Raw genomic sequence first — 16,695 nt, forward strand, 5'->3', positions numbered from 1 at the left:
TTCTCTTTCTGACTTACTTCATTCTGTGTGACAGACTCTGGGTCCATCCACCTCACTACAAATAACTCAGTTTTCATTTCTTTTTATGGCTGAGTAATATTCCATTGTATATATATGCCACATCTTCTTTATCCATTCATCTGTCGATGGACATTTAGGTTGCTTCCATGTCCTGGCTATTGTAAATAGAGCTGCAATGAACATTGTGGTACATGATTCTTTTTTTTTTTTTTTTTTTTTTTAGCCGTACGCGGGCCTCTCACTCTGTGGCCTCTCCCGTTGCGGAGCACAGGCTCCGAACGCGCAGGCTCAGAGGCCATGGCTCACGGGACTAGCCGCTCTGCAGCATGTGGGATCTTCCTGGACCGGGGCACAAACCCGTGTCCCCTGCATCGTCAGGCGGACTCTCAACCACTGCGCCACCAGGGAAGCCCACATGATTCTTTTTGAATTATGGTTTTCTCAGGTTATATGCCCAGTATGTATCTGTAGACTTTGGGAACACTTATAATATTACTTTTACCGTCTGGGAACATGCTTAATGGGGTCTGAAATAGTGTTTCTGAAAACTTTTAGTGATTACTTGCAGACAACACTCCCCATAAGTCTCCCTACAGCCACTCTAAGAAGTAACGAAAGTCTCCTCTCCAGCCTAGTTAGACCCCTCGCAGTGCTTCTGGATTTGTGGGGGTGGGACCACCAGCTGGAACCCTAGCTAGACCTCTGAGAACTACATTTCCTAGAGGACAGTGCGCCGAGAGGCAGTATGTCTAAGCCAATGAAAACCCAGGGTAAAGACATTCCTGCGCATGCGCTTCTCATCGGAGAGGGACTTCCGGCCGCCTCCTCGTGGCGGCCATTTTAATCGCTCTGGATTTGTTCTAGTTCCAGAGCGCTCCGTGGGGGCTGAGATGACTGAACTAAGGAGTTCCGAGTGGAGGTGTCCCCGTTGCACAGAGGCGGGTCTGAAGTTCAGCGACACCGCCCGAGGTGTCCCGCGTCAGCCCCTGGATAAGGCCGGCCGTGGCTGGGTCCCCTCTGTTCTCCCGCCGCTACCGGCCCAGCTCCACCCACAGAGTCCGAATGCGGTGGCGGCGCTAAGGGACCCGCCTCAGGTAAACGCTCGTCCTCCGGGCCCTCACCCTCTCACCCCACCAGACACTAGATCCCCTGCCCACGTGCCCGCAGCTCAGGCCACTCTGTCCAGGACGGTGAGGCGGTCGTGGATGGGCTCTGTTTCTGACAGTGTGATGGTGCGTGGGAGAGCGTGACAGGCGGGGGGACCGGCAGGTGCAAAGGCTTGGAGGTGGGACTGAGGAGGGAGGATTCGGGAAACCTGGAACTGTCTTGTATTTGCATGGAGTGGAGAGTGTGTGGTGGACTCGCACCTGCACTGTCAAGCTGAGGGGTTTGTACCTCCGTTCTGAGGACCCTGGCAGCCATGGTGGGTTGTGAAGAGAAGAGGGATATAGTCTGATTTAGGGTTTTAAAAGCTTTCCAAGAGTTACTCTGAGGGAGAACAGATTGGAATGGGGGTGATGAGGGTAGTGAGGCACAGGGAGGTTGAGTCCTTGTCCAACATAGAACTGGGAGGAGGCAGCACTGAGGTCTGAAGCAGAGAGTTTAGTCTTTTAGCCCAAGGTCATCTGGCCTCCAGGGCTGGCGAGGTGTACAGGGAGTTTTGAGCCCCTTGGAATACACCTTTATGGCTTGCTTCTGCCCACAGGTCCCCATGACTGAGGAAGCACTTAGGGAACCTACACAGGGAAGTGGAGGGTGTCCCAGGCCCTCACTGGCTTGGATCTCACTCGTATGAACTTGAGATTGTGGTGTCGTGGGACTCTTCACCTGCCATTTCCCCAGCCCTTGGGTTTGGGGATCTGGGAGAAATCCTCTAAACACATTCTAGTCCAGGCCAAGGGTTTCATGGAAGAGTTGCTTTCTGGTCATCTGTGAAAAATGGTGTAGAAGGTTATCCCAGAAACAAGTACCAGCATGTTCAAATGTTTGGTAGTGTGTCCACAAACTGGGAACAGAGCACAGCATGTCTCCTTTCTTTTAGCAACAGAGAACAAGGGTACAGGAGTCAGTCTTGTAATGTGGCTGTCTGAGAAGTTGGGCATCTGTTGTGGAGGTAATGGGAGATTTGGAAAAGAGGAGGGAGATGATCTTACTTAGGTCTAAACAGGCTCCATCTGGTTACAGAGTGGAAAACAGACTCTGGGAGGAGGAAGGATGACCAGGGAGGAGGGTACTGCAGAAGTCCTAGTGCGTGTTCATGGACCAGAGTAGTGGCTGTGGAGTTGGAAGAAGTGGTTGGATTCTGGATCCATTATTTAAGAAGGGCTGCCCAGGGCTTCCCTGGTGGCGCAGTGGTTGGGAGTCCGCCTGCCGATGCAGGGGACACGGGTTCGTGCCCCGGTCCGGGAAGATCCCACATGCCGCGGAGCGGCTGGGCCCGTGAGCCATGGCCGCTGAGCCTGCGCGTCCGGGGCCTGTGCTCCGCAACGGGAGAGGCCACAACAATGAGAGGCCCGCGAACCGCAAAAAAAAAAAAAAAAAAAAGAAGGGCTGCCCAGATTTTCTGATTTTGAGGGTGGGAGAGAGAACGGTAAGAGTCAGTGATGGCACTAAAGTTTTGGTCTTAGCAGCTGAAAGACTGGAAGCTTCATTAACTGAGATGAGATAATCAGTAGTAAGAGTGATTTTCATTGGGGATATCAGGAATTTTGTTTTTGGCTGTGTTAAAATTATGAGATTTCTCAGAAAACAAAGGAGTAGTGACATCAGGTGGGCAGAACAGAGGTCTGGAAATCTGGGGTGTGGTTCGGGATGGAGACATCTGAAAGTGGTGGCTAGTGTCTGCACCAGTGTGGAACTATGGATTGTATTTAGAAGGTGGAATTCAGGCCATGGTGATAATGTTACTAGCAGGTCAGAAAGAAGTGTATGAGTTCCAAGAATTGATCTATTGCTTGGGCACCTTGTTGGGGGTTATGGACATCATAAACACAGACGTGGGAGAGAAATAGCCGTGAAGCGAGTATGTGTGGGGCCGGAGGTGTTGGCAGGTGTCCAAGACTTCCAAAGGAAGAGTAGACCGACAGATGCAGAGGCAGAGAACTAACAGAGATAAGATGCATTTGCTAGAATTTTGTGGTGAGTTTTGGTGGGATGTTTCAGTAGATAATGTATATAACATAAGGGCAAATGTGGTTATCTGTGAGAATCACTATGCTTAGTGTGGGTAGCTTTGTGGCTGGGATTTTAATGAGGGTTAGGTGGAGAGAAGAGGATTGTGGCTGCTGAGGGAATGAGTACAACCTAGAAGTAGGAGAGGGTTATGGGTATCTGAAATACACATATGGTTCTGTATGACTAATGTTGAAGCTAGAATTAGAAACAGGCAGAAAGGCCTTCAAATTGTGTTGGGATCCATCAGAGGTCTTGGGTAGAATTGGATTCTGTTTGAATTTGCCAGGTTCTCTGGGGTGAGTCCAGGAAGATGACTATAGTGTGGGACAGAGAGTTGGCAGTGGCTGCGAGGATGCAACCGTTGGGTCTGGAGACGTGAGAGAGGTACATGTGGAGAGAGGGAGCATGAATTGATGGACCTGGGCCCTGGTACAGGGGACTTAAGGGTGATGGGTGACTCCACATTTTATTGTGAGGCATGATATGGAAGACCCCCTGGAAATTGCCCAGCAGGAAGAGATGGAGCCATGCAGTTCTGTCCCTGAGCATCTCTCTGATGGCATCTCTCTGCCTACCTGTCTGTAGTTGCTGAGGGCTGGGCACAGTGATTAGTGGAACCATGAGGAGAGAGCAGTACCAATGGCATCAGGTTCTGGTGTCTCATCTGAAGTAGGGAGCCTGGAAGAAACTTGGGCATGGGCTGGATGTGTGCAGGATGGATTGTGGGTCCTCAGGAGAGAGGACCAGTGGTTTCATCTGTCCCCATCATGACAGGGCAGTGTGACTTTGGAGGATGTGGCTGTGTACTTCTCCTGGGAGGAATGGAGTCTCCTTGATAAGGCTCAGAGACACCTGTACCATGATGTGATGCTGGAGATCTTTACACTTATATCCTCACTGGGTAAGGCCTGCACACCCACCCCTATGACCTGGGCTAGACTTTGCCTTTCTGCTTTTCCTTAGGGGCTGCTCTGTCCTTCCTGCATCCAAACCATGGGGACTATTTCCTTTCCTAATTCCTTTGGAAGGTGCTGCTGTTGCTAGGGCTGGGTTGTTTGCACTGCCCTTTTCTCTCCTTGGAGACCTAATACCTGCTTTTCTGAAGCCTAGTAGGAAGCCAAATGGGTTCATCTTGCTTACCTCCTCCCTAGTTGGGTGACTTTCCAGATCCATGGTTCCTAGGTTTTGCTCCCTTCTTCTGACTGTTCTTTCATGCCTGCCTGTGCCAAGAATTGTACGTCACTGGGCATAGGCACTAGTTAGGTGCACCATGAGCTGTGTTTGTGATACCCTCATCTGAGGTTCTTTTTGTAACATTTATTTTTCTTTTCTGTGCTCTGTTATGTGATGTTTCTTTGGGCTGGAACTGGCCACTTGCCTGTCCTGTCTGTCCCTTAGGACTTGAATTTTCTAAGTCTCATGTAGTTAATGTGGGTTGCAGGGGAGAGTCCTGGGTGCTTCATAGAATGGCCCACTGTGGCATGATGGGCTAGAGGGGACCTGGCAAGGACATGACATCAGGGTTGTGTTCACATCATACCAGGAACCTGTTCAAACTAGTGTTTTGGTGCCACTGCTGTGTGCCACACCTCATTTCCATCTCTTCTTCCCCGTTCTTTATACTTGGCCAGCTTGTCACTTTAACTCTGACTTCTGGCCCCTGGCTATACCCAACTTTCCTTCCTCCACCTGTTACCTATTCTTCTCTACTGCTGCATCTGCAGTGTTCTCCAGTGTTGGCTCACATGTAACAGGTGGTGTGCACATATCCTTGATAGTCCTTGAAAACCAGTTAGTCATTTTCAAATGGATTTTTCTATCCCTGGACAAAAATTTCTGTACAACACTCACATGTTAGCAGCAGCTAAAGCACTGCTCAAGGTGTGAGGAGTGAGTTTAAAATTGCCTGCCTCTTCTCACTCTGCTGCATCACGTTCTTAAAAGTTTTTCATCTTGTGAGGCTTCCCTACTTCTGTAAACTTTTAGAGTCCCAGTACTGCAAAACAGCCTCTTCCTCGTCCTGACTCCAACTCTGTCATCCTGAAAACCACCTCACGTATTCATTCTTTGGTGTGTCAGACACATATTTGTGATGCGGCTGCCACCAGTCCCCAAAGTGAAGTCCCCACGTACTTCATTAGCATTTTTCTGTTTTCAGGTTGTTTGTGTGGCATAGAGAATGACAAGGCTCCTTCAGGACAGAGAGTTTCTCAGGAAAGAATGCCACAAATCAGGACTCTAAAGCCAGATCTGTCAACCCAGAAAGCTCATCTCTGTGAGATGTGTGTTCCTGTCATGAAGGACGTTTTGTACCTGGCTGAGCATCAAGGAACATATGCTGGACAAAAATCGTGTACATGTGTAGCATGTGGGGAACAATTCTGTTTCAGGGCAGATCTTGACCAACACCAGAAGGAGCACAGTGGGGAAAAACCCTGCAGCAAGGGTATGAACAGGACCTCCTTTGTGAAGAGCTATGGAATCTATTTGTCAGGGAAGCCTTTCACCTGTGGGAAGGGTGGAAAGGACACTGTGGGCCTTTTCCAGTACCAGGCCACTCCCAAAGCAGTACTGAAAATACACAGCAGTACTGGCTGTGAGGAGGCCTTTCACTGTGGAAAAAGTCCTTACAAGTGTGGTGAATGTGGGAAAGCCTTCCGCTGCAAACGTACACTTGTTCAGCACCAAAGAATTCACTCTGGAGGACTGTATGAGTGCAGTGAATGTGGGAAAACCTTCACTTACAAGCACACATTTCTTCGGCACAAGACGCTTCATACTGGAGAAAGGCCTTTTGAATGCAGTGAATGTGGGAAGGCCTTCAGGTTCAAATATAAACTTGTTCAGCACCAGCATATTCACACTGGAGAAAGGCCTTATGAGTGTGCCGAATGTGGGAAAGCTTTTGGCTGCAAATCCAAACTTGTTCGGCACCAGAGAATTCACACTGGAGCAAAGCCTTATGAGTGTACTGAATGTGGCAGACTCTTTAGACAAAGTTCCAGTCTTGTTCAGCATCAGAGAATTCACACAGGAGCAAGGCCTTATGAATGTGGTGAATGTGAGAAATCTTTTAGCCAAAGCTCCAGCCTCATTCAGCACCGCAGAATTCACACGGGAGAAAGGCCATATGAGTGCAGTGAATGTGGGAAATCCTTTAGCCAAAGCTCCAGCCTCATTCAACATCGAAGAGTTCATACAGGAGCAAGGCCTTATGAGTGCAGGGAATGTGGGAAATCCTTTAGCCAAAGCTTCAGCCTCATTCTACATCAGAGAATTCACACTGGAGAAAGACCTTATGAATGCAGTGAATGTGGAAAATCTTTTAGCCAAAACTACAGCCTCATTCAGCACCATAAACTTCACACTAGATAAAGGCCTCAAGAGTACAGCCAACATGAGAAAGCCTTCAGTTACCAGTCTGCTCTGATTCAACACCAAAATCTCACAACTCAGTTCTAAGTTTTAGGAATTCAGCTAATGTGGAAAAAATACCTTCTGTATAAGGAAATCTACATAAGATAATGGCCTTTGAACTTCAGGGAATTTGCTGTCTCTTTGCTCAGTGTGATAGCACTAGAGAGCCTCTATGAGGAGCAATCTGCCATGAGTTCCAGGTATGTGAGAAATTTTCAGGAGCGGTATTTCATATTTTACCTGCTCAGGAACCTTGCCATAATTAAGTCACTGCCAGATTCTGTGGCAGAAGTCAACTCGCCTCTACCATCTGGCAGGTCCTCATAGTGTGCATCAGTCACCACAGCATGCTCAGAGAAGACAGATGTTGGTACTCTCTCTCCCATTCTCTAGAGGAAATCGTAGTCAAAACCCCTAGGGAGTTCCCATTCCCTTCTCTCTAACTAGTTATGGCATGGACCTGACCCAGTTTGGGACCAAAGGACCCAGTCCGGGAACTGCTGCTGGCTTGTAAAGTTTTCCTTCTTCACGGCATTGTTGGTCTTAGGGGTGAAACTTTTGAAGCATTTTCTGTCCTCCAAGTCGCCAACCTGGGAACGATCTGCTGCATATTGCTCTGATTTGTACAATAATAAAAATCTTATTGTTTAAGTCACCTTTAATCTTAACAGTTTTATTCACTATGTGGGGTAGTTGAAAACAGAATTTGAAAAACAAAATGAAAATAGAATTTGGCTTTGCTAGTGTGAACAGGTGGACAGGTTTCATGAGGGTCTCAGGGAACAGTATGGTGTATGAAAGTCTGTCTTACTGCAGTTTTTGTCTAAGCTGTATTCCTGTCTGGTAAAATAAAAAAGTAAATATTTGATGTTTGTCCCCAGTTCCTGGCAGAGATCTTCTAAAACCCTTGGAATTTCCTGAGTAATAAGAGTTTTTTTGTGTGATAATGAAATGACTCAAGGTGGAGACCTGTACAGATCTTCAGCATGGGGGCTGGTCACCAGATATTAGAGGGTTAGAACTTTTAAGCCCCACCCCCGACATCTGGGGGGGGAAGGAGCTGGAGATTGAGTTCAGTCACAATGGCCAGTGATTTAGTCAACCGTGCCTATGTAGTGATACCTTAGTAAAAAATCCCTAAACAGTAGGGTTTGGGGAATTTCCATGTTGGTAAACACATCCAACCAGGAAGGGGGGTATACCCTGATTCCACTGGGTTAGAGGCTCCTGTGCTTGGGGTTCTTTTGGACCTCAATTTATCTGGCTGTTGACTTGTGTCCTTCATAATAAACTGTAATTGTAAGTATAGCATTTTCCTGAGTTCTATAAGTCATTCTAGCAAATTATCAAACCAGATTTGTAGTCAACTTGGCAGAAGTGGGGGTAGCCTTGGGACCCATTTTGTGGTTGGCAGTCTTATGGGACTGAGTCCTTAATGGGTGGGGTCTGCACTAACTCCAAGTAGTTAGTGTCAGAATTGAATTGAATTGTAGGATACCCAGTTGGTGTTGGAGAATTGGTGATGGAATGACATATTTGGTGTCAGAAGAAACCATACAATGTACAAGGCATTCTGGGAAAGACTGCTGGCATCTGTGGTCCTAATAAGTACCTTGGATGTCAGGGTTTTTTTGTAGGCCCAAAGACCACCCTCAAGAGAGCACAGCTGTTACAAACTACAATACTTTTGGAACTGCAGTATCTAGGATGTGATAATTGTTCTCAGGTATAGTGAGAAATCAGTAGCACTTAGATTATGCAACATGACATTATTGAAGCCTGATAATCTAAAGTGAATTCAGAAAATACAAAGTGCTGATTAATCTTTCTTTGGCTCTGAAATTATTGTGAGATTCTTAAATATTAAAACCAGTTTTAAAAATCTTCATATCAATATTTACCATTAAACTTGGAGTTAAATTTTAGGATCATCTCTGCATGGAAATTTTATTAAGACCATAGATGATGACTTCCTCATTGCACAATTTCCACCTACACTTTTATCAGCCCAGAGAACCTTTGCTGCAGTCTCCATGTTCCATTTGCTCAGCCACCATCTCTTACAAAGAGCCTCACTATAGGCGTACCTCAGATGTTGTGGATTCGGTTCCAGACCACTGCAGTAAAGCAAATATTGCAGTAAAGGAGGTCACATGAATTTTTTGGTCTCCCAGTGCTTATAAAAGTTATGTTTATACTGTAGTCTATTAAGTGTGCAATAGCATGATGTCTGAAAGAACAATGGACATACTTTATTTAAAAGGTACTTTATTCCTAAATAAAAAATGCTAACCATCACCTGAGCCTTCAGTGAGTCACAATTTTTTGCAATAGTAACATCAGAGACCACTGAGAAAGATCATAACAAATATAATAATGATGAAAATGTTTGAATTGTTGCAAGAATTACCAAAATGTGACATAGCCATAAAGTGAGCAAATGCTGTTGGAAAAAAACAGCACCAATAGACTTGCTTGATGCAGAGTTGTGACAAACCTTCAATCTGTAAAAAAAAACTCGGTGTCTGCAAAGCACAATAAAATGAGGTATGCCTATAAGTTGCCTTTTGTTTGAAGGGAACACATATTGCAGAGCTGAACTGTAGTTCTAAAATATTTTTTTAATCTTGTTTTTGTTTTATAGTATTTATTTTTTAATTAATTAATTTTGTCTGTGCCAGGTCCCAGTTGTGGCATGCAGGATCTTAGTTGTAGTAGGCAGACCTCTTAGTTGCAGCATGCATGCAGGATCTAGTTCCTTGACCAGGGATTGAACCTGGGCCCCTTGCATTGGGAGCACGGAGTCTTACCCACTGGACCACAAAGGAAGTCCCTATTTTTGTTTTTTTACCCTAAATCTGCACTCTTTGATCTGACATCCAGAATGCTAAGGGCTTCTTAAAATCTTAGTTTTGCTTTGTAGACTCACCCCACTTGAATTCTTATTATGAACTCAGTAGCATCTTCATGGTGTGTCATAGGCCATTTATAGTGGAACATATAATTCCTATTTATGGTTCTAATGAGAACTGTCCTTACAGCACAACCACTAGATCCCAGCAGTTAGGGAAGTGTACTTGTACCCTACCCCAATAACCCTTGGCCCAGTTGCACATGCTAGCCACTTACTGCAGGGAGCATAAGATGCAGATACAGTGGAAGGCCAGATCCATCATCAGGTTCACAAACACATTCTCTGCTCTTCAAAGCTACATAATTCCTGAACTCAACAATCACTGCTCTAACATTCCATTGCTCCTGTTGGCTAAAAAGACTCTGTATTTCAATTACTTATTAGCCTTACTAACTGCCACCACCTGCAAACTTCACATCACTTAGTTGGGGAATGTCCAGATAACCTAGGACCTCTTCTAGCCTGAATTGTCCTACTAATTATCTATAAATGTTTAGTCCATCTGCTTAAAGAGCTATCATTACTGATCTCTCATTTAAAAGATTCCAAATCCTGGTCAAGGACTTAACCTGAATGCTCCAGTTGTCCCCTATTCCAGCAGCACCTTCCCCACTTCTGCTACTTGCCTGTCCAGCTTGGTGTTCCTAGCTTAATATATTCACCGAAAACCTCAACAATCTCAAAACTATTTGTTACTTCATATAAAGTTCCCCCAGGATTACTTCTATATTAACATTCTGCCTTTATACAGAGAAAAGAAAATCATTATTTGATTTTATTTGACAATACCCTCTGCCTCCCAAATCTAAAACAAATATCTTATGGGCTCCCTTATGTTGAGAAGGTAGTGATGCCTCCCCTGAATTTAGAGTCAATCCCTCCATTAATGCCATCTAAGGATGATTTTCCCATGACTTAGCTTCTGAGGGGTTTTGTTCTTGGTTTTGTAAATCTATTGATGATAAACCACCCATCATTAATCTTCAGTCTTTTAATCTGTTTTACAAATAGCATCAATAAAATTTGTGTACTTCATAAAATAGCTACCCTTCACTCTATGATCTAGTACATTTTCTGTTCTACCATTTCTCTTCCTCATGCTTTATGGCTAAACTTTTATGAGCATTTTCTCTCTCTTTTTGTTTCTATTACCGCAACTCCTATGTAGTTCTCTAATCGTTCTAATGAGAGTTTTTATCTTCACAACTCCATCATCATTAATGAATTTAAGATTTTCCTTAAAGTTCCTTTCAGGAGCTTTTGACACCATTTTTTTTTCCTTTGTATTCTTAATATACTGGATTTGTTTTATTTATTTATTTATTTATTTTGCGGTATGTGGGCCTCTCACTGCTGTGGCCTCTCCCGTCATGGAGCACAGGCTCCAGATGCGCAGGCTCAGTGGCCAGGGCTCACGGGCACAGCCGCTCCACGGCACGTGGGATCCTCCTGGACTGGGGCACGAACCCATGTCCCCTGCATCGGCAGGTGGACTCCCAAGCACTGCACCACCAGGGAAGCCCTGGTTTTTTAATTTTTTAATTAAAAAAAAATTTTTTTTGGCTTGTTGTGCAGCTTGCAGAATCTCAGTTCCCCAACTAGGGATTGAACACGGGCAACAGCATGAAAGCCCAGAAGGAATCCTAATTACTGGACCACCAGGGAAGTCCCTGGATTTGTTTTTCTTAAATGCATTCCCTTAATATTGTAATAAACAGGAGCTCAATCAGCAGTTATTTCTCTCTTCACAACCTATACAGAGACAGGAGAAGATGGCGGAAGAGTAGGACGTGGAGATCACCTTCCTCCCCACAGATACATCATAAATACATCTACACGTGGAACTGCTCCTATAGAACACTGACTGAACGCTGGCAGGAGACCTTAGACCTCCCAAAAGGGAAGAAACTCCCCCACGTACCTGGGTAGGGCAAAAGAAAAAAGAAAAAACAGAGACAAAAGAATAGGGATGGGACCTGCACCAGTGGGAGGGAGCTGCGAAGGAGGAAAGGTTTCCACACACTAGAAGCCCCTTCGCGGGTGGAGACTGCAGGTGGCAGAGGGGGGAAGCATCAGAGTCACGGAGGAGAATGCAGCAACAGGGGTGCGGAGGGCAAAATGGAGAGATTCCTGCACAGAGTATTGGTGCTGACCAGCACTCACCAGCCCGAGAGGCTTGTCTGCTCACCCACCGGTACAGGCTGGGGCTGGGAGCTGAGGCTCAGGCTTCGGAGCTTAGATCCCAGGGAGAAGACTGGGGTTGGTGGTGTGAACACAGCCTAAAGGGGTTAGTGCACCACGGCTAGCTGAGAGGGAGTCCAGGAAAAGTCTGGAGCTGCTGAAGAGACGAGACATTTTCTTGCCTCTTTGTTTCCTGGTGCGCGAGGAGAGGGGATTAAGAGCGCTGCTTAAAGGAGCTCCAGAGATGGGCATGAGCCACAGCTATCATTATGGACACCAGAGACGGGCGTGAGATGCTAAGGCTGCTGCTGCGGCCACCAAGAAGCCTGTGTACGAGCACAGGTCACTTTCCCTACCTCCAGTCCCCAGAGCCTGTGCAGCCCGCCACTGCCAGGGCCCCGTGATCCAGGGACAACTTTCCCAGGAGAACACATGGCGTGCCTCAGGCTGGTGAACCGTCATGCCAGCCTCTTGTCGCTGCAGGCTCACCCCATACTCCGTACCCCTCCTACCCCCGGCCTGAGTGAGCCAGAACCCCCGAATCAGCGGCTCCTTTAACCCCGTCCTGTCTGAGCTAAGAACAGATGTCCTCAGGAGACCTACATGCAGAGACAGGGCCAAATCAAAACTGAACCCCGGGAGCTATGCGAACAAAGAAGAGAAAGGGAAATTTCTCTCAGCAGCCTCAGAAGCAGTGGGTTAAATCTCCACAATCAACTTGAGGTACCCTGCATCTGTGGAATACCTGAATAGACAATGAATCATCCCAAATTGAGGAGGTGGACTTTGGGAGAAAGATAGATTATTTTCTCCCTTTTTCCTCTTTTTGTGAGTGTGTATGCTTCTGTGTGAGATTTTGTCTCTATAGATTTGCTTTCACCATTTGTCCTAGGGTTCTGTCCGTCCATGTTTTTTGTTTGTTTTTTTCCTTTTTTTTGTTTGTTTTTTTACTTTTTAAAAATGTTTTCTTAATAATTATTTTTATTTTAATAACTTTATTTTATCTTATTTTATTTTATCTTCTTTCTTTCTTTCTATTTTTTCTCCCTTTTATTCTGAGCCATGTGGAGGACAGTCTCTTGGTCCTCCAGCCAGGCGTCAGGGCTGTGCCACTGAGGTGGGAGAGCCAACTTCAGGACACTGGTCCACAAGAGACCTCTCAGCCCCACATAATATCAAACGGCAAAAATCTCCCAGAGATCTCCATCTCAACACCAACACCCAGCTTCACTCAACGACCAGCAAGCTACAGTGTTGTACACCCTATGCCAGATAACTAGCAAGACAGGAACACAGCCCCATCCATTAGCAGAGAGGCTGCCTAAAATCATAATAAGGTCACAGACACACCAAAACACACCACCAGAAGTGGACCTGCCCACCAGAAAGACAAGATCCAGCCTCATCCACCAGAACACATGCACCAGTCCCCTCCACCAGGAAACCTACACAACCCACTGAACCAACTTTAGCCACTGGGGACACACCAAAAACAATGGGAACTACAAACCTGCAGCCTGCAAAAAGGAGACCCCAAACAGTAAGATAAGCAAAATGGAAAGAAAGAAAAACACACAGCAGATGAAGGAGCAAGGTAAAAACCCACCAGACCTAACAAATGAAGAGGAATAGGCAGTCTACCTGACAAAGAATTCAGAATAATGATAGTAAAGATGATCCAAAATCTTGGAAATAGAATAGAGAAAATGCAAGAAACATTTAACAAGGACCTAGAAGAACTAAAGAGGAAACAAGCAATGATGAAAAACACACAATGAAATTAAAAATACTCTAGAAGGGATCAATAAGCAGAATAACTGAGGCAGAAGAACGGATAAGTGACCTGGAAGATAAAATAGTGGAAATAACTACTGCAGAGCAGAATAAAGAAAAAAGAATGAAAAGAACTGAGGACAGTCTCAGAGACCCCTGGGAGAACATTAAATGCACCAACATTCGAATTATAGGAGTCCCAGAAGAAGAAGAGAAAAAGAAAGGGACTGAGAAAATATTTGAAGAGATTATAGTTGAAAACTTCCCTAATATGGGAAAGGAAATAGTTAATCAAGTCCAGGAAGCACAGAGAGCCCCATACAGGATAAATCCAAAGAGAAACATGCCAAGACACATATTAATCAAACTATCAAAAATTAAATACAAAGAAAACATATTAAAAGCAGCAAGGGAAAAACAACAAATAGCACACAAGGGAATCCCCATAAGGTTAAGAGCTGATATTTCAGCAGAAACTCTGCAAGCCAGAAGGGACTGGCAGGACATATTTAAAGTGATGAAGGAGAAAAACCTACAACTAATATTACTTTACCCAGCAAGGATCTCATTCAGATTTGATGGAGAAATTAAAACCTTTACAGACAAGCAAAAGCTGAGAGAGTTCAGCACCACCAAACCAACTTTACAACAAATGCTAAAGGAACTTCTTTAGGCAAGAAACACAAGATAAGGAAAAGACGTACAATAACGAACCCAAAACAATTAAGAAAATGGGAATAGGAACATAAATACCGATAATTACCTTAAATGTAAATGGATTAAATGCTGCCACCAAAAGACACAGACTGGCTGAATGGATACAAAAACAAGACCCGTATATATGCTGTCTACATGAGACCCACTTCAGACCTAGGGACACATACAGACTGAAAGTGAGGGGATGGAAAAAGATATTCCATGCAAGTGGAAATCAGAAGAAACCTGGAGTAGCAATTCTCATATCAGACAAAATCGACTTTGAAGACTATTACAAGAGACAAAGAAGGCCACTACATAATGATCAAGGGATCAATCCAAGAAGAAGATATAACAATTGTAAATATTTTTGCACCCAACATAGGAGCACCTCAATACATAAGGCAAATACTAACAGCCATAAAAGGGGAAATCGACAGTAACACAATCATATTAGGGGACTTTTACACAACCTATACACATTCTATTAGTAATCTTATGCAATGGCATGGTTGTAAATATCATTTTAAGCTCAAAACTTCCAAATGTATGTTTCCATCCAAAAATCCAGTGATTGTCTAATGATCTACTTTGTAACCTATTCCTGGACATCTGGTAGACATAACACACTCAACATCTTCAAACTTCTCAGCTTTCATTTTTAAAATTTTTTTAAACTTTATTTATTTAGAGCAGTTTTAGGTTGACAGCAAAATTGACAGGAATGTACAGCAATTTCCCGTATATCCCATGCGCCCATATATGCATAACCTTCCCCATTATCAACACCCCCCACTAGAATGATATATTTGTTACAATTGATGAACCTAAAATTACACATTTTCACCCAATGACCATGGTTTTCATTAGGGTTCACGCTTGGTGTATATTTTATGTGTTTGGATAAATGTATAGTGGCATGTATCCATTGTTCTGAGCTGGTCTCAGTCTGTCAGTGAGGAATGTTGTGGTTGGACTGGCTCTTGTGGTTCTCATTGTGATTGCAAGATGCCCTTCAGCAATATCCAGGAAACTGAAAAAAATACAGGTTTATTATTCTTTTAAAACAGTTTTTTTTACTACATTTATTTATTTATTGATATTATTTGGCTGTGCAGCATGTGGGATCTTAGTTCCCTGATCGGGGATCGAACCTGCACCCCCTGCAGTGTAAGCGTGGAGTCTTAACCAATTGACTGCCAGGGAAGTCCATATAGGTTTATTATTTACAAACCTGGAAATTACATACAACATCTGAATCCACATAGCAAGGTCGAGGTGAGAAAGAGAGTTCATGGGCCTGGGGTTCTGCTTTTATTGTGGTCTAGAGTGGGGGTGTAGGGTTTCATGGGCTCACTCTTTATTGGGGAATTAAAAACATAAGAGTAGGAGTTTATAGCACAGTAAGAGAAAAAAACAAGTAGCCCAAATTGTCAGTTACTGAAATCAACCAACAGCTCCTAAAGCAAAGGAGCCGCAGTGGGAAAGGCAGCCTGGCTGTTTATCTAATCACTTGGCTGACAATGTTGTTTATTACAGATAGACATCTTTGAAGTGGATGCCTCTTTGATGCCTTGGCAAAAAAAGTTTACTGTCAGGCACTTGCGTTACAAAAAATAAAATAAAACAACTGTCAGGGCTTACACTTGAATCCACTATTAGAGTTCCATTCAGATGAGTTTCACTGCCCTAGAAATTCTCCACCTTTTTATCCCTCCCTCTTGCCTAAGGCCTGGTAACCACTGATATTTTTACTGTCTCCATAGGTTTGCCTTGTCCAGAATGTCAGAGTTGAAATCATACAGTACGTAGCCTTTTCAGATTGGCTTCTTTGCCTTAGTAATATGCATTTAAGTTTCCTCCATGTCTTGTCGTGGCTTGATAGCTCATTTCTTTTTAGAGCTGAATAGTATTTCCTTGTCTGTAGGTACCACAGTTTATTTATCCATTCACCTCCTGGACATCTTGCTTGCTTCCAAGATGGAACATTGGCAGTTATGAATTAACTTGCTAAAACCATCCATGATGTGCAGGTTTTTGTGTGGACAAACGTTTTCAATTCCTTTGGGTAAATACCAAGGAACAAAATTTCTGGATTGTATGGTAAGTCTATGTTTAGTTTTTTAAGACACTGCGAGACTGTCTTGCAAAGTGGCTGTGCCACTTGCATTCCACCCAGCAATGAATGAGAGTTCATTCAAAAACACCAGCATTTGGTGTTTTCAGTGTGTGAGCTTTCTTTTAATTCTGCTCTGGTCACAGCTTTCCCATTTTCAGTCGATGCCAACCCCATCCTTCCAGTTGCTGAGACTAAAAATTCTAGGGATCATCCTTGACTCCTTCTTTTTCTCATAGCACAGAACCAGCCCCATAGGAAATCTGATTGGGTCCACTTTCAAAATATATCTTGAGTCTCACCACTTTTCATCACCATGTCTGCCCCCAGCCTGATTAGCACCATCCTCTAGCTGGATTTTTGCAGTGGTCATCTAACTGATTTTCTGTATCCTAAGCTTATT

General features: G+C 44.4%; 2 protein-coding genes across 2 annotated transcripts in view; both read left to right on the forward strand.

Annotated features, from left to right (window-relative positions):
• The window catches only part of LOC307178303 (uncharacterized protein), a 32,429-nt gene extending 16,293 nt beyond the window's left edge, over positions 1-16,136 (forward strand). Inside the window, exons 5-6 of the transcript XR_013825168.1 lie at positions 15,943-15,980; positions 16,104-16,136. The gene's annotated coding sequence lies outside the window, so the exon portion shown is untranslated. The remainder of the gene's footprint in view (positions 1-15,942; positions 15,981-16,103) is intronic.
• LOC307178301 (uncharacterized protein) lies at positions 765-8,411 on the forward strand. The gene is made up of 3 exons (XM_079906356.1): positions 765-1,115; positions 3,970-4,096; positions 5,354-8,411. The coding sequence occupies exons 1-3, from the start codon at positions 810-812 to the stop codon at positions 6,568-6,570; spliced, it is 1,650 nt and encodes a 549-aa protein (XP_079762482.1). The 5' UTR covers positions 765-809; the 3' UTR covers positions 6,571-8,411.
• Positions 16,137-16,695: the final 559 nt, after the last annotated feature.

The sequence above is a fragment of the Stenella coeruleoalba genome (assembly GCF_951394435.1).
Source record: "Stenella coeruleoalba genome assembly, chromosome: 20".
Classification (NCBI taxonomy): domain Eukaryota; kingdom Metazoa; phylum Chordata; class Mammalia; order Artiodactyla; family Delphinidae; genus Stenella; species Stenella coeruleoalba.

Bases quoted from the DNA above. Each gene is read 5' to 3' on its own strand.
- LOC307178301 (XM_079906356.1), top strand. From the start codon at position 810: ATGCGCTTCTCATCGGAGAGGGACTTCCGGCCGCCTCCTCGTGGCGGC. The intron at 1,116-3,969 runs GTAAACGCTCGT...CCATCATGACAG, and splicing joins CGCTAAGGGACCCGCCTCAG to GGCAGTGTGACTTTGGAGGA. The intron at 4,097-5,353 runs GTAAGGCCTGCA...TTCTGTTTTCAG, and splicing joins TACACTTATATCCTCACTGG to GTTGTTTGTGTGGCATAGAG.